Here is a 23,643-nt window from a genome sequence, read left to right on the forward strand (position 1 = left end):
TAGCAAAAATGTATAAAACATGTAATAAGTGTTGGAAATGTAAAGAAAAAGAAGGTTCATTTTTTCATATGTGGTGGGAATGTAAGAAGGTAAAGGGTTTCTGGGAAATGATATACAACGAATTGAAAAAGATGTTTAAATATACGTTTGTTAAAAAACCAGAAGCCTTTTTGTTAGGAATAACAGGAAGAGAGATAAAAAGATGTGATTATAAACTGTTTCAATATGCAGTTACAGCGGCAAAAATACTAATGGCCCAAAAATGGAAGCAAGAGGAATTACCGACCTTGACTGAGTGGAGAATGAAACTTATGGATTATGCTGAATTGGATAAAATGACTGGAAAAATTAGATATCAGAAAGATCACAAATTCATTGAGGACTGGGGAAAGTTTACGGAATATCTGAAAACTGTATGTGATGAACAGACAACGCTAGTGGGTTTTAAAGAGGCTTTGTGATAAACCAAGGTATATTGTAAGAAAGAAACTGAGATGGAAGGTTATTATCAAATCGGCAATACTACATAGAAAATGTGTAAAGATATGAAAAATGGATGATTGAAGGAGGTACTGGTGGAAATTCAAAAACTGTAAATTGGTAAACATGGTTGTCAAAATTATTTGTTAAAGAAAAACTTAATAAAAATTTATATATTATAGTGGGGAATTTGGGCCTCAAAAAAAGAAAAAAAAAAGAAAAAGAAAATATGCTCCCAACTAACACCAACAAGGCATTTTATAGAAAATAAATATAGAATGGAAGAGTAAGAAGGCGAGCCCATTCCTAATGTGTTGCTGGGTGAGCTGCTGTTCCAAGTTCACCTCCTGACTGGAAAGAGGCAAGCTGAGAGCAGTGTGTTGACATGGGCTGGTATGCCTCTGTGGATGGGTGACCCAACGGGCTGGTGCAGGAGAGACAGACTAAAGAATTGGTTTCTCTTCCTCTCTGCAGTCAGCATGGAAATCAAGGAGACTTCCAGATCCCCCTCACTCATCTGCATGGGAATCTGATTCACTGGCTATGGCCATGAGGCAGGTTGTTAAGCAGAATTCTTTTAATTCTCTATAGGAAACAGGCTCAGGAGGATTGAGTTGATGAGACCAGTAATGGGTCCACGGTCAAGAAGGTGGTTTCTGCATATGCTGTAGGGGCAGATAGGTAAAGGTACCCCTGACCGTACGGGCCAGTCTTGACAGACTCTAGGGTTGTGCGCTCATCTCACTCTAGAGGCCGGGAGCCAGTGCTGTCCGCAGACACTTCCAGGTCACATGGCCAGCGTGACGAAGCTGCTCTGGCGAACCGGCACCAGAGCAGCACACGGAAACGCTGTTTACCTTCCCGCTATAAAGCGGTACCTATTTATCTACTTGCACTTAAGGGTGCTTTCCAACTGCTAGGTGGGCAGGAGCTGGGACCGAAAGGCGGGAGCTCACCCCGCCGCGGGAATTCGAACCGCCAACCATGCGATCAGCAAGTCCTAGGCGCTGAGGTTTTACCCACAGCGCCACCCGCGTCCTGGTAGGGGCAGATAGGGCTCATCAACTGGGAGCGTTGCCCATCTAGGACATGGGTAGGCAAACTAAGGCCCGGGGGATGGATCCGGCCCAATCGCCTTCTTAATCCGGCTAGCGGACGGTCCGGGAATTAGCGTGTTTTTACATGAGTAGAATGTGTGCTTTTATTTAAAATGCATCTCTGGGTTATTTGTGGGACCTAGTCCCCCACTAGGTCTGAGGGACAGTGGACTAGCCCCCTGCTGAAAAAGTTTGCTGACCCCTGATCTAGGAGAAGGGACTCTCTAATCCTAAACGTCAGCTGCCCTGTTTTGAACATGTAGGTGTGAACCATGGTTATAGCATTGCTAATCCACCTTGTTCAGGATTTCATTCAAATCAATAAGATCAAGCAAGAAAACATATGGCAAGCTAAGTGCCTTAGCAACGCTGGAATGCTTGTTATATCATCAGTTGCTTCTGGCCACTAGGCTGCTTATTTTGCATACATGTAAGCTTTAATTGTCACAGACTGAAAACTCTGCATTTTAATTTCCTCCTGACCTCACTTTTTACACATACACATACACACACACTCACTCCTCCATATTCCTGCTGAGGATAATATTTAGCACACTTGATGTAGCGATTCTAGATCTCAAAAAAGTATAAATTATAATAATATTTTATTATTATTTATACCACGCCCATCTGGCTGTGTTTCCCCAGCCATACTGGGCGGCTCAAAGCACATAATTGTAAAACATTAGACATTAAAAAATTTCCCAAAACAGGGTTGCCTTTAGATGTTGTAATAAATATTATGCAGTAATAAATGTGGCGAAGCAAGACACTGCTGTTTTTTCTGCAACAGACTGACATGGCTGGAAACAGCGAAACAAGGAGGCCAGAATAAGTGATAACATCTTTTGAAAACAGCGCAGCAGCAGCAGCAAAATCAATGCCCAGAAACTGTTAAGTAGTTTGGCTCTCTACACACAACTCCTCTCGGCTGAGATCATGCTACCTGAAAGTGCTTGTTTTCCGATAGATGCAGCTTCATAATAAGCAGGCATTCATCGTTTGGATTTGAGCGTATTCTACGGCATTAGGTAATACTGAAAGTCGGGCTCTTTGACCTTTGCAACAACAGACCTCAGCGTGAAAAACAAAGAGAGAAAGCACAGCGGGTTCAGCTAATGGAGAGAGCTATTGTGCACGAATAACAGGCTCCACATAGGACATTGTTTCCAATCCACTCAAAGCTTTGCATGTGCAAACTCGGCTGAAATGAGAGAGCTGCACAAGAGCGCACACCTGTTAGACCGTGCCCATATTGTACCATAATGTTATGCAACTGTGCCCAGAAAGAAATCTCCTAGCGCTCTTCTAAGCTGAACAAAAATACAACACAACATGTGAATTCCTTGATTCCTTTAATTGAGTGAAAAGCAGGCATTGCAATGTTCCTGTGAATCAGCTTAAAAGAACAATGTCCCCGGAACCTCTTCTTTCTGGAAAAGAAATGATAAATCGGTTAAAATAGTTTAAATAAAACTCGTTATATTTTGTTTGACAGCAAGTAAACGTATCAGCTTTCCTCACTTGGGCCAGGTGATTTTTAAAAATGCAAATCCACAAATTGTTACAAAAACAATGGCTGCCACTGAATGTATCATCAAATGAAATGCACCATGAACTGGTGAATCGAGGACTCTGACGCCATGTTTGGCAACCACTTCTTGCTAAGCCACTCATAGGCAAGAGTCATGGTTTTTGCAGGCTGTGCTTTCTGAGAAGACGGCAGGGGCCAAAGCAGGTGATTGGTTCCTGAGAGTCGTCTGGTTGAGCACTGCTGCCTTCCATTGCCCGATATCCCTCCTAGGTAAAGGTACGCCTGATCATTAGGTCCAGTTACGGACGACTCTGGGGTTGCGCACTCGTCTCGCTGTATAGGCCGAGGGAGCCGGCGTTTGTCCGCAGACAGCTTCCGGGTCATGTGGCCAGCACGACTAAGTCGTTTCTGGCGAACCAGAGCAGTGCGCGGAAAGGCCGTTTACCTTCCCGCCGGAGCGGTACCTACTTATCTACTTGCACTTGACGTGCTTTCAAACTGCTAGGTGGGCAGGAGCTGGGACCGAACAATGGGAGTTCACCCCATCGCGGGGATTCAAACTGCTGACCTTCTGCGCGGCAAGCCCAAGGCTCAGTGGTTTAGACCACAGCGCCACCTGCATCCCGATAGCCCTTCTAGCTTTTCCTAATCCAGAAGTGAAGAAAATCTGCTCCTCCAGTTGTTGCTGGACTACAACTCCTGTCCCTCACCATTGACCACTGGTGGGAGTTGGAGTCCAAAAACAGCTGTGGGGCCACGACTTTCTCATCCTTGGCCTAGCCCCTCAATACTCTTGTGGAATCTGCCCGGAGGCTCATATCCTGTGTTTCCATGCCAGTCATGGAGGGAATCCTCTCCCCCAACAGCCAGCACAGAAACGTGTTCTACTTAGCAAGCTAATTGAAAAATTGCCTTCTACTGAGAGGGTTGGTGGAGACGGGAGAGCTAAGGGGTGGGCTTCCTTTTCTCTGTCGCCAGCAAGGAAACCACTAGCTTGATTCCTCATAGGCATGGATTTCTTTGTTGTCTAAGAAAACCAGACGAACTGCTAAAACTCAAGGCTGCCACAGATCCAGCTCAATCTTCCAACATTTGGGATACATCTCATGGCTACTGATTTGGACCTGAACTGTGATCACCTCTGGTTTAAACCTCTGAGCTGTTATCCTACAGTACTGATGCATCTCTGCTGGCCAGCTTCTCCCAGACATTTGTCTGGGCTCAATCACTGCTGAGGTCTGATCCCAATGCTGCCTATGACCAATGGTCTCCAAGACAGGCCAACGCTGATTCAAATAATCAGGTGACTTGGTTGCTCGCATCACAAGTGCTTACATTATACACCTTTTGGTGCCAGGCAAAAAAGTTCCTTTGGCTAGCTGACACCATAGCTGTCAACGTTTCCCTTTTTTTAAGGAAAATTTGCTTATTCCGAATAGGATTCCTCGCAAGAAAAGGGAAAAGTTGACAGCTATGACTGACACCCAATGTCCTTTTAAATGTGTTCTGGGAGGGGTGATTAGTGGTTTGTTTTTGTTACATAATTTGTGTTTCTTATATTGTAATTTTATGTTGTGAACTGCCCCAAGATCTACGGACAAAGGGTGGTATACAAATTAAATTAATTAATTTAATTAAATTAAAATAACGTAAAATAACAATATTATAGGTGGAAAAACATAAAGGTGTGTGCAATTGTTTTATTTACTACAACTGTGTGCCACCTTTATGTTTTTTCATGTACAGTGGCTCTCAAACTTAATCCGTTCTGAGAGTCCGTTCGATTCTTGAAACCGTTCGAAAACCAAGGCACGGCTTCCGACTGGCTGCAGGAGATTCCTGCACTCAGCTGGAAGCCCTGTCGGACGTTCGGCTTCAGAAAAACGTTCGCAAACAGGAACACTTACTTCCAGGTTTGTGGCATTGGGAGACGATTTGTTCGCCAACTAAACCATTCAGGAGCCAAGGTACCACTGTGTTATTATTAATATTAATTAGATTTGTATACCTCCCTTCGTCTGGCAATCTCAGGGTGGCTCACAACATAAAATTTATATATATATATAAACAAAATACATCATAAAAAGAGTTTGGGATGAAATCTCAACTAGGAAGTGGTGGTGATATTCGTTCTAAGTATTCCCCCCCCCCCCAATTTAATAAAAATATAATTATAGTACCTCTGGTTAAGAGAAGTATCCTCAGTGGCAAACACCGCTTTCTTGAGAAAACATTCTCCCACAATGTGCACAGTTAAATACAGACCTCTCTCTATGCCATGATTCAGAACACAGCTCACGGGCGAGAGTTCCTCTGAAATAAATGACCAGGTTTACGGGTTCAGACTTTTTCAGTTTAGTTGGGGGCAAATGAAACTCATTCAAATATCAAAAGAGCCTACCCTTCAGTGGGGTCTGAGGGACAAAGGCGCTATATGCTCTTTGCCACCCCTTCAATCTTAACTAGGCTTCCAAGTTCCCTCTGTTGAAAGAACAGATTGCGCACATCTTTATTCTACCCCGTATCTGATTTGAAATTATTGTGTTGTTGTATATGAAATCGTTTTCAATGCTTTATTGCTAAATCGCTTCCACGTGTTTTACAAGGCAGCAATTCATAAATGGAACAAAATAAATCAATCTCTTAGACACATTGAGAATCTGGCTTATAGGCTGGCCACATTCTGTCCCCTCCACCAGCCAGCCCTTTGCTGATGAAAGGGACCAAAACTTTGAAAGCCAACCTGGTCCTTCAAAATTCTGGAAGCGTTCAAGTTCCTAAACAGGTGTGCAGCAATATCTGTGTGGTTCTTTACATCCTGGCTTACGTAAAGAACATAAAACTGTATACGTGCTACTTCTGCGAAGTGGTTGTACCAGCTTTGGATATAAACCAATGTGGCTTTTCTTCTCTTGCTGACCTTATGGAACACGTCAAACATAAAAGTCTGAAAACTCTTTTGATCTCGTTTTCTCAATGTCACGGCGGCATTCAAGAAAAAAGAGAGAGATGAAGGAACACAGGAATTAAAAAACTCCATGGTACATTCAAATTATCTGAGATTCTTCCTGACCTTTTCTGTATGGGGAAAGGAGACTAAATAGGGCTCACATCCTGCTCTTTAACGAAAATCAGCCGTTGTAGAGATCCAAAGTCTAATTTTAGCACACATCAAAGCTACAGCTATCATTTGGGGATGGCGGAGCCCCAACTCTAACTTGTTTGATTACATCACAGTCCTTTCACAGATCTGGAAATCATTATTTCAAAATCTGTGGATATTTTGCGCCACAAATCAAAATCTTCATCTTACTTAGCTAATTTTCTTTTGAATAGGTTTGATGGAGAAGGTTGCATGACATCTTAACATGTTTTAGTGATGTTCACTGAGGTCCACTTCTGAGGGCCTTCTGGCAGTTCCCTCACTGCAAGAAGTGGAGTTACAGGGAACCAGGCAGAGGGGCTTCTCGGTAGTGGCGTCCACCCTGTGCAACGCCTTCCCATCAGATGTCAAGGAAATAAACAACTATCTGACTTTTAGAAGACATCTGAAGGCAGTTTTTAATGTTTGGTTTTCAAACGCCTTGTGAGTCGAACGTTTTGGCTCCCGAATGCCGCAAACCCAGAAGTGAGTGTTCCAATTTGCAAACTTTTTTTGGGAAGCCAAACGTCTGACGGGGCTTCCAACTGAGTGCAGGAAGCTCCTGCAGCCAATCGGAAGCTGTGACTTGGTTTTTTAACATTTTCGGAAGTCGAACAGACTTCTGGAACAGATTCCATACAAGAACCAAGGTAAGACTGTATTCTGTTGGGAGCCACCCAGAGTGGCTGGGGAGTCCCAGTCAGATGGGCAGGGTATAAGTAGTAAATTATTATTATTAATTATTATTAAGTTGTTGGGGCTGCCTTGGATGTGTATAAGCAGTAACACACTGGGTTGTATTCTGACCTAAGTCCACTGAATTCAATGCATCTATTCTGAGTGTGATTAAGTCAGACACTAACCCAATGTCTATCTGCATACCTCTGGCAACCAGAAAGGTAACCAATATAGAGCCACACTGAAATTGTTTTGGAAAGATCTTGAGCTTTCTCATCAATTCTCTTCTAAAAGATCAGTCCACTGAAGGTGCCGTTCTATATCAAACACTTACTTGGGAGTAGGCCGGCCCCACTGAGACGGTCATGAATGATTGCTGAGTAAATATGCATAGGAACAGTCTGCATGAGAGTGAATAGGAATATCTGAGGTTCAGCTATACTACCAGTATTGAGGAAATCCTTAATACTATATTTTAATTCTGGGGTGGCTAACCCCCAGTTTGGGGGTTGAGTCTACAATTTTGAAACACAGTTCAGATGAGGAGGGGCAGGCTGTTTTCCTGTGTGTGTGTGTGTACATGAGACTTTGGGATGTCCACTGCCAATATGTGACCCTCCCACCCAAGGGTTGGTCAAGGTGCCCCATTCAAACAGATGTACTAAACTTAACACATTGAAAAGTACAAGTTAAGCAGGAGAGATTACATATTGGGGATTAAACAAAAGACCGAAAATGACTCATCAGTCATATAACTTACTGTCTCCTCCATTACTTCTTTAGCAGGAGAGTGGTGGAGGGCTGCAGTGGGGAACTGCTAAGAGACAGAAAAATACAGTATTCATGAGCTTATTTGGGTGTAATCAAGCCATTTTGAGCGGCTGTCATGAGAAAGCCAAAGAGAGGGCTATGGATTAATCTGTACACTGCCACCTGGCTTTTCTGCTGTCTTAAAAACAAAAAAACCCAACTGGAATATTTGGGGGAAGAGAAGAGGATCTATAGAAGAAGAAAAGTGCAATCTTTGCTGCAAGTCAGATACTGTTATCACTTTTGAAATATACAACTCAATATTATATAAGCTACCCTTTGAAAAGGATCTATCCTTAAGCCTCTTAAAGGGCATCTGAGAGATGCTGTAATTCCAGATGAGTAACCAGCGGTGGAGGTTAACAACCCCTCCTCCTTTCATTCAGATGCCAGGGCTGCTGCGAAATGAAACCGTCCCATGATCCAGTGATGAATCATTCCTTTTGCAAGCCCCGTGAACCCAGACACAAGCGAGCAGCTTCCACATTCAGAAACCACAGTCACAGCAGTCCACAGAAAGATGCAACAGATTGAAAAAACTGGAGCAAGAACCCCATAAGCCAGGCATGGTCAAACTTGGCCCTCCAGTTGTTTTGGGACAACAATTCCCATCATCCCAGACCACTGGTCCTGTTAGCTAGGGATGATGGGAGTTGTAGTCCCAAAACAGCTGGAGGGCCAAGTTTGGCCATAAACAATCAAAGAACCCATTCCAATCCCTAATTGGCAATATATTCCATGATGCACTGAGTCTTCATACTAGGCTATGGGAATACTTAGATTACAGTCCCATGTACCCTTACCTGAGAGGAAATCCCACTGAATTTATTCCAAGTAGACATGCACGGGATTGCACCATTAAACCGTTCCTAGCTATTTCCTTGCTGCTCTTGCCATGGGGGAAAGCAAGACAGGAAATGTGTATCAGGTGATGAGAAGATCTGGAAGCAAGTCAAATCTCAACACTATTTGGAAACTGACTATTAGGTCCAGTCATGACTGACTCTGGGGTTGCGGCGCTCATCTCGCTTTATTGTCCGAGAGAGCCGGCGTACAGCTTCCAGGTCTTGTGGCCAGCATGACTAAGCCACTTCTGGTGAACCAGAGCAGCACATGGAAACGCTGTTTACCTTCCCGCTGTAGTGGTACCTATTTATCTACTTGCACTTTGACGTGCTTTCGAACTGCTAGGTTGGCAGGAGCTGGGACCGAGCAATGGGAGCTCACCCTGTCACAGGGATTTGAACCGCTGACCTTCTGATCGGCAAGTCCTAGGCTCTGTGGTTTAACCCACAGCGCCACCTGCGTCCCATTATTTGGAAACAAGAGATCCTCTAATCCTGGATATTGAAACTATTGGCTTGAAAGTTCTGTTTTTCAAACTTTCAACGTTGGAGGGAATCCTTCCCACCTTGACTGGTCTGCTTTAAGCCCTCCGCCCCCCGTGCATTGTATACAATTCTGGGGCAAGTTTTAGGAAGCTTTATAGCAGTAGTCTTCTTCCTTTTCAAACCCAAGAACCAAGTACCCATCTGGGGAGCCACTTCTTAATTTATCATCGTATACTTGCATGTTAATAGTGCCGCAGTTGTGACCCACCTCAGACCAAACTGTGACCCAACAGAGGCTTCCAACCCACCAAGTTGGAAGACCGTTGCTCTACAGTGCGTGGAAAGTATACGGCATGTAACCGGCCCTCACTGTTGCACTGTGCAACTTGAAAGTGTGTCCTAAAACACAGATGTCAACAGAGGTGTAGTGGTCCTGGGTTGCAGGGGGTCCAAGATCCATTTCTATTTCTGCAGCCTGGTCCTAGCATGGTTCCTGCCTCCAGCATCCTAAAAAGTACCAGACACTCAGGATTGGCTCTTAGGGTTACTCTGGAGAAAGCACACAGTTTTTCTGTATGCTCCAGAGCTAACCATTTAGGAACAATGAAAACACAAGCACACACAGGTCCGGTTTACCAAACACAATGCATTCCATAGAAACCTTTCATTAGGCAAGTGTTCATATAACGAGTCCACGATTTCCATTGTTTCCTATGGAAATATTTCTAATGCGGGATTTGTTTGCTTTCCTTCTACCCCTTCTGTGTTTTCTTACTGAAATGGCTGCAGCTAACCAGAAAAAGTAGAAAACTGATTTGTCCAAAGGCTTCTGCTCTCTGATTTGTCCACTGTCTTTCCATTGCTTCTGCCCAAAAATGGCTGTAGCCGACCAGCAAAGCGCAACGAACAAGGAAGTAAGGAAACTGGTTGTTTGGATAAGTGAATCTGTGGAGTGTATAGCAAGTTTTGGCCATCATTATTTTCGTGTGGGTAAGTGAATTTTTGGATAGTGAGTGTGCAGATAGCAGGACCTGCATGAAATTAGGTTTCAAGAGAATGGTGTACAATTTTTTTGTAATGTACAACAGTACTTAAAGCAAAATACAACTGAAGTCATTCCAAAAGAAGATATTGAAATACCCCAAACCATTTACTCATGTACGCACATAGAACAGAGCTAACTGAAAGGCGACACACATGGAGATATACATTGATCATTGCAACGATTACCTAATTACAATGTATAATTGTAAGTTTATTGTATAATCTTAGAAGGAGTGTGTGGCTGTGACTATTATGAAGGTACACCTGAATTTCCCACTCTACTATTACCCACCACAAATCTGCAGGGTCAGAATGGAAGTCTGGATAGCACTGGATAGCACCCATAGGGATTTATGTGAGGGGCAACCCAGTGAATTTGGAAAACTGGGAAATATGGGCAATCACAAAGTCAGCTAATTATGAGGCTTTCCTGGCAGTGAAATGTCTAACTATTATTATTATTATTATTATTATTATTATTATTATTATTATATACTGCATCTGAAGACAGTTCAAAAACTTCAGCAAGTGCAGAATTCAGCGGCCAGGTTGCTCACCGGAGCAAGACAGTTTGAGCATATTACACCAATCCTGGTCCGACTGCACTGGCTACCAATTAGTTTCCGGGTCCAATTCAAAGTGCCAGTTTTGACCTATAAAGCCTTAAATGGCTCAGGACCACAATACCTCAAGGTCTGCCTCTTCCCATATGAACCTAGCCGGACCCTGAGATCATCTTCTGAGGCCCTCCTTCGTGTGCCTCCTCCTCGAGAGGTCCGGAGGGTAGCAACACGAGAACGGGGCCTTTTCTGCAGTGGCTCCCCGTCTATGGAATGCTCTGCCCAGGGAAGTTCACCTGGCTCCTTCATTATACATCTTTAGATGCGAGGCAAAACCTTTCCTGGCCTTTGGTTGACCTGATTGACATGCTATACCAGGCTTCCTCAACCTCGGCTCTCCAGATGTTTTGAGACTACAATTCCCATCATCCCTGACCACTGGTCCTGCTAGCTAGGGATCATGGGAGTTGTAGGCCAAAAACATCTGGAGGGCCGAGGTTGAGGAAGCATGTGCTATACCCTTTTAAAATGTGGCTCTTTTGGGAGGGGGTTATTGGGTTATTGTTTTTATTTTTATATATTGTGATCTTTTCTGTGAACCATCTGAGACCTCCGGGTATAGGGTGGCATATAATTTGATGATGATGATGATGACGACACCACCCTCCATCCGAAAATCACAGGGCAGTTCACAGATAGTGGTCATATTCCTCAATGGCGCCATAGATATAGAAGGGTGATTAACAATGGAGATGCAATAAGGAGTTGGATAAAAATACAGTGGTACCTCGGGTTACATATGCTTCAGGTTACATACGCTTCAGGTTACAGACTCCGCTAACCCAGAAATAGTACCTCAGGTTAAGAACTTTGCTTCAGGATGAGAGCAGAAATCGAGGCCCCATTAGCTCAAGTGGTGCTTCAGGTTAAGAACAGTTTCAGGTTAAGAACGGACCTCCGGAACGAATTAAGTACTTAACCCGAGGTACCACTGTACTGAAGATAGTACAGAAGATAGCCCCTGGATAATTAAGCAGTATCTTTTCAAAAGCATGATGTTGCTCCTGAAATAAGCGCACTTCCCTCTTAATGTCTCTACACCAAATCTAAAATGTTGCTACAGTTCAGAGCCAAGCCCAACAATTTGCCGGCATTAATTGTGCATGAAAACTGGACCATGCCCACTTAGGCAATTAATTGTTTTCAAACCTTTGCCCTCTCAAATTCAATTGCTTGTCCTGGCGCACAGGAAAACAAAATGTTCACTTCATCTTTACCTTTGGGAATGTTTGCGCCAGCTGCTCCTATGCTGAAGCTGCTCTGTGCCCGGAATGTTATTTATTTGCTTGTAACACTTTGTCCCCGGGAACTGAAAATGGTCAGTCAATTTGTTCCGGCCACCATGCCAGAGTCACACATTTTGATGGGCTATCTGAAGGATGCCACACTCAATATTCTCTGCAGGCCCTTCCAACACTCAACAAAGAAACAAAAAGCTAGAGGCAATAATTTTCTGCTTGGAGCTTCTAATTCCTCTACTAATTTTGAGGGCCAAGCATTCCAGCTATTGAAAGTTGATTTATAACCCAATACAGTGGTACCTCGGGTTACAGACTTCGCTAACCCAGAAATAGTACCTCGGGTTAAGAACTTTGCTTCAGGATGAGAACAGAAATTGCGTGGCGGCAGCAGGAGGCCCCATTAGCTGAAGTGGTACCTCAGGTTAAGAACAGTTTCAGGTTAAGAACGGACCTCCGGAACGAATTAAGTTCTTAACCAGAGGTACCACTGTACTATAATCTACAGCGATTTTACACTCTTTTTTTAAAGAGTCCTTTTTAATATTTCCAGGGGAAAACAATGAGTTGGGACATCTTAGTGCAGCTTTTGAAAAGTTTTAAAGAAACTTACATACTAGCGATAGTCACAGCCTACCCACAGCATTTTGTACCAGCTGGAGTCTTTCAGTCTTTCAGTATCACAATGGTCAAGTCTTGGGGTTATACTATACAGTCGTACCTCGGAAGTCGAATGGAATCCGTTCTGGAAGTCTTTCGACTTCCAAAATGTTCAAAAACCGAAGTGTGGCTTCCGACTGGCTGCAGGAAGCTCCTGCAGCCAATCGGAAGCCGCGTCGGATGTTCGGGTTCCAAAGAACGTTCACCGATCGGAACACTCACTTCCGGGTTTGCGGCATTCGGGAGCCAAAACGTTCGACTTGCAGGGTGTTCGGGATTCAAGGTACGACTGTATGCTACAGTTTGAGATGTTTCTCAAAGCAGCTTCCACAGCGAGCCGTTCCTAATTCATCTCTAGGCAAGGTGCAAACACCTTTGCCTAGGCTAGCAGTGCTGTCAAAGCTTTTTTCAAAGAGGGCCAGATTTGATGAAGCGAAGGACCGTGAAGTTGTTAACCTTTTTTTAGAATTGAAGTTGTTGAGGTGGTTTTTTTTTTTAGGATTTTACCCCAGGAAATAAACTGCCACAGGGGCCGGATTAAACCGACCAGCGGGCCAGATTAAGCCCCCGAAACGGACTTTGGACATGCCTGAGGTGGGGGGTAAAGACATCCCTGCCCCACCAATGCCCCCTTAGTGTGTGTACAAGCAGAAACAAATCTGCCCCGAATGAAGCCGTGCTGATGTGAGCAGCTGGAAGGAAAGAGCTGTGAAATTCCCCATGAATAAAACAACTACATTGCGCTCAAAGGCTGTAATATGAGCGCATCCTAAATAAAACCAGAACTCAGTCTGCTGCCAGAAAGCTGCATATCTTTTAGTTATTACGTTTTTCTTCAGTTCAGAAGCCTGCATGTTCTTACATCGACGGAAAATGGTTTAACGGAAGGCCCCACAACTTAACTCTTGATACTTTGCTATCTTCGCTGCTGCCCCACAAAAACCAACCAAGGGATTAATGTGAGCACCTAAAAGGTTTCACTACAAACCCAAACAATGTGTTGAATCAGTAATTTTCAGTGGGCTGAATGATTCACTTTCTAAAAGCTTGGGGGTGTTTGTGCTATGGTCATTCAAGCTGAAAACGTATTGCTTTTAAATGCCTCAATGCAGATTCACACAACATTAATAGCTATTCGCAAAGAGACAATAATTTCCATATCATATCCCATTGCTGTTTCCAGCCAACCCTATTCCCCGGTACTAAATGGTCACTTGGAAACTCAGCTCTTCTAACTATAGACTTATATCCGCAAATACATTTATATTTCATGTTCATATGATTATTTTTTTTAGAAATAAGAAGTTACTCTGATAGTAATTTAATACTGCATGTTCAAAAAGCTACTGCCTTGTTTGCAATGGATACAATAGCTTCAGAAAGTTAGAGGGATATAAGGACACTTTGCATTTTCTGTACATTATCTTGTAATCCCTACAACAGCCTTGAAAGGGAGACCAGGATTACTATTCCTACATTGCGGATTGGTGACCTAGCGAGCACACAGCAGAAACAAGGTTCAAAGTGGCGTTGAGACGAAAATGAAACCACACTTACACCACAAATCCACTCCACTTCCCAGTGGGGAGGAGTTGCGGTGGACCATGTGGCCACCCACTCCCCTCTGGGGGCGGGGGATGAAGTCCCACATCCCCCGGAGGTTCCCAGCCATGTCATTCGCCTGCCAGCCAATCCGCTGGCTGGGGGGCGTGGCCGGGCCCCATTTAAACTGAGGTGTGAGCCAGAGCGATTCCTCTTGGCTCACTTCCTCAATCTCCCGCCCTCCCTCCCTATTTTCAGGTTTCGAATTTGGCCTTGCTATAGACCCGGTTGGTCGCCATTGAGGGGCCTGGTAGGAATCTTTCCACTTGGCAAATTGGCATGGGCCATTGGGTTTTCGCCTACCTCGTAGCAATCGTCACAACTTTGTAAGGTTTGGCGGTTAGGCATTGGTTGATCTTGTGTGGGGGAGGGGAGGTGTGGCCATCACTGCCCCTCCAAGCTTAAGGGTATCCCGTTAAAGGAATCTGGGGTGTGGATCTTTTCTGAAGTCCGGGGTTGGGCTAGGGCCATGACACTGTCGGAGCTGCGCTCGACCGAGCGACTCTTCCGGAATTGCCTCCGACGTGATTAACGACCTGAGCCTCTGATAAGTCTCCAGGCACATTCCCTATTACTCAGAGTATCCAGCACAGGGAAGGATGAGAAGTTTGAGCTACATGGCTAAAGGGTTTTATTACTAAGCTATGCAGACAGAAAAGAAATACACCCTCTCTCTGTGAGAGCAGAGAGCAACCGAAAAACAAAGGAACAGGAAACCAGTGACATCACATCCGTCTCCTGTCTTCTGTGAGACTTCCAACGATCTGGAATCCCAGGAATGTAAACAGAGTCCTGTGACTCCAAGAGCACTGCGCAGTGGCAACACACAGAAACTAACATCCACAACCTCGTCGGGAACCCAGAGGGAGCTCAAGTTGGTTCGCATCGATGGGGCTCCCCCTATTGGTGGTTGACCCTTACAGGACTCCCTGCATGGCGGGCAGGAGTCAGATATAGTCGGGTCAATTCCAATGCCTAAGCCAATACTGCTCACATTCTGTAACCAATAAAGATGTGGCCTAAATTTGCCCAATAACATTAGCCTAATATCTGTGTCCTTGTGTCTTATTCATCAACGAGGGGGTGGTCTTGGGGTCTCGACATGCAATACATGTGTTAAATCTTCAAGGTTACCACAAGACTCTTGGTTGCTTTAGCTGCACAGTTATCCCTCTGGAAATTGCCACTTAAAAGAAAAGAAAAGAAAAGAAAAGAGACCCTTTTATAGTTGCAGCCTATTGCATTTCTATATCCTCCAGCAAAAGGTGGGAAGGGGGAACCTGGAATCCTTCAGAATGCCTGAAGGTGTACACAGATATGGAGGAAATCAATAAGGGCAGGGCTATAGCTTGGTGGTGGAGAATCAGTCTTGAATTCACAAGGTCCCAGGTTCAATTCCTGACATCTCCAGGAAGGGATAGGACAGACTGCAGCAGGGTGGATTTGATTTAAATCAAATCAATTTAAATCACGATTTAAAATCATGATTTAAATCACTAGTCAGTAAGACTTGATTTAAATCATGTTTTTACAGAAAGACCCATTCTTCCTGGTATAATCTTAATATTTACCAGATGAAGGTTTCATTTTTGGAATAATAAATTTTCAGAGTAGTTTTTACACTTATATCAAAGATTACTAATTTGGTTATACTATTAGAAATACATAGACAGATAATTATGAAATTATTGTAAGGTTCATTAAGTTAACTATTTATATTTGGACAACTTTTCTGCTGTGCTTTATTGGAAAGAGAAAGATAATCATTTCCTTAACAACAATTTAAACAATCTATTTAACCAAAACAATAACATTATAGCATACGTATCCATGTTTGTTAACTGATGTGGTTAAACAATTAGAACAAAACTTTGAGTTTTAGCACATATGAAAAACTTAAAACAAATCCTTATTTCCTTATTTATGAAAATGTAACTTAAATAGAAAACTAGCTTTATAAAGATTTTTCCTCCAAAAGCATTTTATTTTAAAAATCTGATTTAAATTTTTAAAAATCCGATTTAAATAACAAAAATCTGTTTCTTTGATTTTCTTTTAAAAAATCATTGATTTTTATCCACCCTGGACTGCAGTCTGGAACCCTGGACAACCTCTGCCAATCAGTGTAGTCAGCACTGAGCTAAATAAACCAATGGTCTGATTCGTCTTAATCCAGTTTCTTATGTTCCAGTGATGACAAGTGATTACTGTGCTTTATCCGCCTGCCATGAAATCCTTTGAGCTAAAACCAACTCCGGCGCCTTCGGGGGGCCTTCTGAGGCTGATGCATAGGTAAGGACATGTTATGACGAAGAGTCATGACGAAGGGGACCGCTTGTAAGAATTCAGGGCAACGACACCAAACCACAAGGAGACCGTGTGCCAGTAACAGGGCAGAGAAAGGGCAAAAGAAGGCCAATACCCAAAGACTTGGGTAGGGAATCTGGAGGTTCAGAGTACGTTGTCAGCAGTATGCTGATGACACACAGCTCTGTGTCTCCTTTGCAACTGTAGGTGAGGCAGTGGAAGTGCTGGACCAGTGTCTTGCCTCGATAATGGACTGGATGAGAGCCAGCAAACTGGAGGCACTGTTAGTGGGTGGTTCCCTAGACCAGATGGGTGGGAGGTCGCTTGCTCTTGATGGGGTTTCACTTCCCCTAAAGGAGGAAGGGGTACTCCTGGATCTTGAAAGACCAACATTGGCTCCCAGTACGTTTCCGAGCACAATTCGAAGTGTTGGTGCTGACCTTTAAAGCCCTAAACAGCCTCGGTCCAGTATATCTGAAGGAGCGTCTCCACCCCCATTGTTCTATCCGGACACTGAGGTCCAGCGCCGAGGGCCGTCTGGCGGTTCCCTCACTGCAAGAAGCCAAGTTACAGGGAAGCAGGCAGAGGGCCTTCTCAGTAGCGGCACCTGCCCTGTGGAACACCCTCCCACCAGATGTCAAAGAGAACAACAACTACCAGACTTTTAGAAGACATCTGAAGGCAACCCTGTTTAGGGAAGCTTTTAATGTTTGATGCATTACTGTATTTTAATTTTCTGTTGGAAGCCGCTCAGAGTGGCTGGGAAAGCCCAGCCAGATGGGTGGGGTATTATTTATTTATTTATTTATTTATTTATTTATTATTTGCTGTCGCTCAAGGCTCAGGTGGCCTCAGTGGCCTGGAGTGCCTTCCATCAGCTTTGACTGGTGGCCCAGCTATGCCTCTATCTGGACAGGGATAGCCTAACTACTGTTGTCTATGCTCTGGGAACCTCAGGGTTAGATTAGTGCAATGTGTTATATGTTGGGCTGCGTCTGAAGACGATTCAGAAACGTCAGCAAGTGCAGAATTCAGCGGCCCGGTTGCTCACCAGAGCAAGACGGTTTGAGCATATTACACTAATCAAAGTCCGATTGCACTGGCTACCAACTAGTTTCCGGGCCCAATTCAAAGTGCTAGTTCTGACCTATAAAGCCTTAAACGGCTCAGGACCGCAAGACCTCAAGGACTGCCTCTTTCCATATGAACCTACCCAGACCCTGAGATCATCTTCTGACGCCCTACTTCATGTGGCCCCTCCTCGAGAGATCTGGAGGGTGGCAACACGAGAACGGGGCCTTCTCTGCAGTGGCTCCCTGTCCATAGAATGTTCTCCCCAGCGAAGTTCACCTGGCTCCTTCATTATACACCTTTAGGCACCAGGCAAAAATGTTCCTTTTTAACCAGGTCTTTGGTTGACCTGATTGACATCCTATACTTTTTTAAAATGTGGCTTTTGGGGGAGGGGGTGTTCATTGGTTGTTTTTTTAAAATTTTAATTTTACATATTGTAATCTTTTCTGTGAACCGCTCTGAGACCTCCGGGTATAGGGCAGAATATAAATTTAACAAGTAAATCAATCAATCTGTGTCTGGGCTGGACTCTGTGTGAGAGGCAGCTCGTGTGACCGAATGCTCCTCTGTACCAAAGCGCTCCTCCGCTCAGAAAAGTAGGTGTCAAGGGAGCAAGGGGCGCTAGGAACCCAGAAGGCAAAACCGAGATACCTAGTGTGGTGATCACACAGGGTCCCCAGATGTTTAACCGTCTATTGATCCCTGTGCCACCACTGTGCTTGCTTCCCCACTGCCGCCAACCCGTTACTCTCAGGTAAAACACTTAGTCCAGACAGTTGTTAAAAGTGAACCAAAAATACCCCAAGTTTACTTTACAAACATTAACAAGTTTATGGTTTCTCAGCTAATATTCCTGTCAGTATCTTAACTTTAGTTTCTTTACCAGCCTATACTTTCCTAATACCTTCTGACTGATTATCTCAGCTGTTTGACTCCTCTTAACAAATTCTCTCACATCAGACTAGCCCAACCCACAGACTTATCTTCTCTGTCTCTTCCAACTCCAGACTGTCTTCTCAACCAGCCTAACTCTAAGTTCTCCAAAAAACCCTCTGTGCTTAAACCTTATACACAGTTAACTCTGCCCCTTGGGTTCCCATTGGTTAGTCATTTTACAATTAGCTAACCCTTTCCTCATGAACCCGGTATGATGTCACACTTTTAGGAGGGCAAACGACACACCTTGTGCTGGTTCAGGGGCGAGGTTACCGTGGGGCGAGGTCCAGGACCTGAGTTGAGGGTCGGCAGACAGTCCTCCTCGGGCGAAGCGGGGTCCACAGCGGGAAGCCGGGCAAGGACAGGAACTCTGGGGGAAACAGGACTGGATGCTGGCCGAAACAGCTCATCAACAACGTTGCTCCCGCAACCTGGGACCAGGCTGACTGGCCTTTATCTTCTCTGAGGCCAGGGGCAGTCCCGGCCCCCAGGAGACCCACCTCTCCTGGCCTTAAGGCGAGCACTCCTCCTGGGAGAAACCAGTTCCCTTCGCCTCTCTGCCCTGAGCCTCTGCAGTTCAGGAGAGGCTGAAGGGTTACTGGACCCAGGGGGAGACTCACCTGCAGGCACTGAGTCCTCAACCACCTCTGGAGCCAGAGTGGATTCACCTGGTGTCTGCTCCTGAGGATCCGGCACAGGTGCAGGTGCTTCAGAATCAAGGCCCTGCCCCAGTTCAGCCGGCCCTGGAGGCGGGGACTCCTGTGCAGGCTGGGATTCCTCCGGTTCAGCCTCTGAATCGGATTCCCAGGCCATCACACACCTAGGAACAGGAGGGATGGCAAGCAAGCAGTGCTCCGTGAAGAGCAAAAAGCAAGGGCAGCTTATTTGCAAAGGTAGCGCAGCATCTCTGGAGAGAATGGGAGTCACTCGCCCTGTTGCACTCCCTCGGCAGCTGCAGCGAAAATACAACCATGTGCTTCAAGAATGGAGGAGGCAAAGTCTCTGGGAGCAGCTGGACATTGTTCGTCCTGTTGTTTTTTGAGGGGAAGAGATCCCGAAATAAAATTTCGAGCATGTTCGTAATTGTGGTTCTGGGGAGCAAAATTCTAGCCGCTTTCTGTTCATTATGCCCCCCACTTCAAAACCCTCTGGGTGGTGGTTCCACTGAGGCCACGGACTCCACTTTCAACTGCTTTTTCACGGAGGACTAAGTTGGATAGTACATCTCCCTCTGAAACTGTTTCAGTTTACCATTCCGCCTTCCACAGTGTTTCTGGCCACTCCTCCCCTACCCACTAATCACATTCTGGTGCTAAGCAGACGCTTGCAGATATAATAAATAAGCAATAACTTATACAGTAATTGAGAGTCTTCAAAGAACGCCTCGTGCCAAAATACTACATTTTGTTGTAATCCTTGCAACAAGAACCCGGTAAAGTAGAGCGGTGCGATTCCACAGGATCAAGACAGTTGCTGCACAACGCGCCAAAACTTTAGAAGAGATCTACCTGCACTTTGGGAGAGTGGAGAAAATGTGGTTTAAGTGTATGGCGTAGTTCATCTAAGGCAGGGATGCCGAAACCCGAGGTCCTCCAGATGTTGATGGTCTCCAGCTCCCCAAAGGTGGGGGGATTCAAGTCTGGCAACATCTGGAGGGCCAGAGGTTCCCCACTCCTGGTCTAAGGGCAGAGATGAGATTCAATCAGGACTGTGTGTTTTTCTGATTCAAAGATGAGCCTCCACAGTGCATCAAGTCTAGCCCCACTACTAAGCCCTTGGCCTTTCTCATGCCACATTGCCAAGTTTCTCTTCTCTGGGAGGTTTCAGTGTGGTGTAGTGGTTAAGAGCAGTGGACTCGTAATCTGGGGAACCGGGTTCGCGTCTCCGCTCCTCCACCTGCAGCTGCTGGGTGACCTTGGGCCAGTCACACTTCTTTGAAGTTTCTCAGCCCCACTCACCTCACAGAGTGTTTCTTGTGGGGAAGGAAGGGAAAAGGAGATTGTTAGCCGCTTTGAGACTCCTTAGGGAAGTGATAAAGCGGGATATCAAATCCAAACTCTTCTTCTTCTTCCCTATCATGCAGGATTGCTTTTATCAGAATCCTAATAAATGCCTGTTTTCATAGAGTCATAGAACTGTTCGCCTGGTGCCTTCATTATACACCTTCAGGTATCAGGCAAAAATGTTCCTTTTTAACCAGGCCTATGGTTGATCTGTTTGACATCCTGCACCCTTTTAAAATGTGGCTCTTTTCTGGGGGAGTATTATTGGGTTGTTGTTTTCATTCTGATTATATATGTTGTGATCTTTTCTGTGCACTGAGACCTCCAGGTATAGGGTGGTATACAGTAGTACCTCGGGTTACCGACGCTTCAGGTTATGCGATTTCGGGTTGCGCACCGCGCTAAACCCAGAAATACCGGAATCAGTTACAGTGGTACCTCAGGTTACATATGCTTCAGGTTACATATGCTTCAGGTTACAGACTCCGCTAACCCAGAAATAATACCTCAGGTTAAGAACTTTGCTTCAGGATGAGAACAGAAATCGCGCGGCAGCAGCGGGAGGCCCCATTAGCTAAAGTGGTGCTTCAGGTTAAGAACTGTTTCATTTTAAGAACAGACCTCCGGAACGAATTAAGTACTTAACCCGAAGTACCACTGTACTTCTGGGTTTCGGCGCTCGCTCATGTGCAGAAGCACCAAATCGCGACCCGCGCGCGCAGACCCAGTGCTGTGGGTTGCAAACGTGCCACCCACACGGATCACATTCGCAAGCCGAGGTTCCACTGTATAAACTCAATAAATAAATAAATATAATTGGAAGGGACTGTGAGGGTCATCTAGTTCAACCTTCTGCAATGTAAGAATCTTTCGCCCAAAGTGAGGCTCAAACCCACAACTCTGAGATTAAGAGTCTCATGCCTTACCGACTAAACTATAATGATTATTTGCCAGGAGGATGACTCCCCGGGGTGAAACTGGACTTTATTTCACACAGGTCAAAGACCCAGTTTGGCACACCCATCCACATTTGCGTCCACCGACCAACAGGCTGGGAGCCTCAATGGCACCCCTCTTGAGGCTTCATCGGGGCAATAACCCGACTAGCACTCCCCCTAGCTACAGCCCTGCGCCTCCCTCATTCGTCTAACTACATGAGAAGGGAAGGGAATTATGTGTGTGTGTGTCCCAACCACTGCTACCTCCCCACCTCTCCTCTCCTCAGCAAAGCTTCTTCTACAGCTGCCAGACAGGCGGATTTTCAACAGGTGAAGCTGCCCCCCATTTCCGAGGTGCAGCAATAGGAGTGAGGAAAGGCTTCACCGGCTGGACGTCCGGTTCCTCCTAGCAGCGCAGCAACAAAACTGCCAGCACATTTGCAAAGCTTAGGCATGATTTCAAACTGGATGCCTTGAGATCCCCGTATTGTAGACATGTCCAACAGGTAGATCGTGATCTACCAGTAAATCACTGGACGTCTGCGGTAGATCACTGGCTCCCCCCAAAGAAGCTGAACAACTGTGGCTCCCCTAAAGAAAGCTCAACAGGACAAGAGAGCCAGTGTGGTGTAGTGGTTAAGAGCGGTGGACTCGTAATCTGGTGAACCGGGTTCGCTTCCCCGCTCCTCCACATACAGGTGACCTTGGGCCAGTCACACTTCTCTGAAGTCTCTCAGCCCCACCTCACAGAGGTGTTTGTTGTGGGGGAGGAAGGGAAAGGAGAATGTTAGCCGCTTTGAGACTCCTTCGGGTAGTGATAAAGCGGGATATCAAATCCAAACTCCCCTTCTTCTTCAACATTTTACCTCCTCCCTGAAAAAAACTCAACAACTTTGACCCGAGCCCCCCAAAAGGGGGTCAATCATTGCCAGTTTTTAGCTCTGTGAGTAGATAGCAGTCTCTTGGGAGTTGGCCAGCCCTGCTGTATTGCAAATCGGTTGGACTGGATCCCCTCCCACCTCTCCCATTCCGTGCTTTCCACGCTGCTGCCCTGAAGGCCCACCTTACCGGCAAAGTTCTTGGTGAAAACCAGCGTGACGAGGACGATGGGGATGAGGACGGTGCCGATGGTGACGACGCGGTCGAAGGGCAGCTCGAGTTTGAGCTGCAGCAGCAGCGCCGCCAGCGAGCCCGCCTTGTCGTCCTGCGCGCCGGGCAGGATCAGCTCCTTGAGTTTCTCGCCCGCCAGCAGCGCCGTGGCCATGTCCGGGTGGTTCTCGATGATGTGTTGCATAAGCGGCGCTCCTCACCCGGGCGCTCCTGCCTGCAGCAGGGGAAGCGTCGCCGTCGCCGCCTGGCCGGAGGAGATCCACGAAATCCAGGAGAAGATCCAGCGGATCCCGAGCCGAGGAAGGTGGTCCTGGCCTGCGGGGAGCAGGAGCGACACCGGAGAGCGATGAGAACTAGAGAGGGCGCACGTGGAGACCGAGGGAGGCGACGAGGCACCATCTCCCTTTTTGCGCAACAGCCGCGTCCCTAGCGAGACTGCGGCAACGGCGATCGGGGGGTGCCCTTGGCGCCCGCAGACGCGGATCTCCGTGCCCGCCATCCCCCTCTCCCCAGGCCTCCCTTCCCCAGGCGGCGGCGGAGATTAAGCGCCATGCAATACCGCCGAGGACGGGGTGCTGGCGGTCAGCCCCGGAAAGGCGCGACCCGGATTGCGCCAAGCTGGGTGGTTGCAGCCAGCGCGCAAAAACCAGCGGGCAGGGAAAGCGCCGCGGGCGTAAACCCCCCCCCCCCTGCGTGGATAAGAATAATAAAAACCAGCGCGATCAACACCTTATCGCGGCTCTGCTGCGCAATAAAAGCCCATCAGAAGCTGGTTATATATAATTTCTATCTAGAACATATTATACACACACACACACAAAGAAATACACACACAGATGTATGTACCAAGAAGCTTGTTGCAGAACTAGAATGGTCCTTTTCCGGTTACCTTGATGGAAGTCTTTTTTTTAAATCCCCGCGCTTCTCCTGCTCCAAAGCCGAGAGAGGAGCGCAAGGGTGACTCGGCAAAATCAGAGATGGTAAAGGGGGAAAAAAATAAAAATCCGGCTGCGGCAGGCTGGCAAGACTCCGGCCTTCA

At 46.0% G+C, this 23,643-nt stretch overlaps 1 protein-coding gene across 9 annotated transcripts in view; it reads right to left on the reverse strand.

Annotated features, from left to right (window-relative positions):
• The window catches only part of PANX2 (pannexin 2), a 38,663-nt gene extending 15,070 nt beyond the window's left edge, over window positions 1-23,593 (reverse strand). Inside the window, exons 1-4 of one of the 9 annotated variants that reach the window (XM_081927731.1) lie at window positions 22,563-22,608; window positions 7,692-7,748; window positions 5,377-5,424; window positions 2,814-3,010 (exon numbers count right to left, since the gene is read on the reverse strand). In XM_081927731.1, the coding sequence (XP_081783857.1) occupies window positions 2,814-2,841 (28 nt within the window). In that variant the 5' untranslated portion in view covers window positions 2,842-3,010; window positions 5,377-5,424; window positions 7,692-7,748; window positions 22,563-22,608. Of the gene's footprint in view, window positions 1-2,813; window positions 3,011-5,291; window positions 5,425-7,691; window positions 7,749-22,562; window positions 22,920-23,450 lie in introns of those variants that run through there. The other 8 variants (XM_081927729.1, XM_081927730.1, XM_081927732.1 and 5 more) reach the window with 8 other exon arrangements.
• Window positions 23,594-23,643: the final 50 nt, after the last annotated feature.

This window comes from Podarcis melisellensis (genome assembly GCF_964234715.1).
Source record: "Podarcis melisellensis genome assembly, chromosome: 10".
Lineage (NCBI taxonomy): Eukaryota > Metazoa > Chordata > Lepidosauria > Squamata > Lacertidae > Podarcis > Podarcis melisellensis.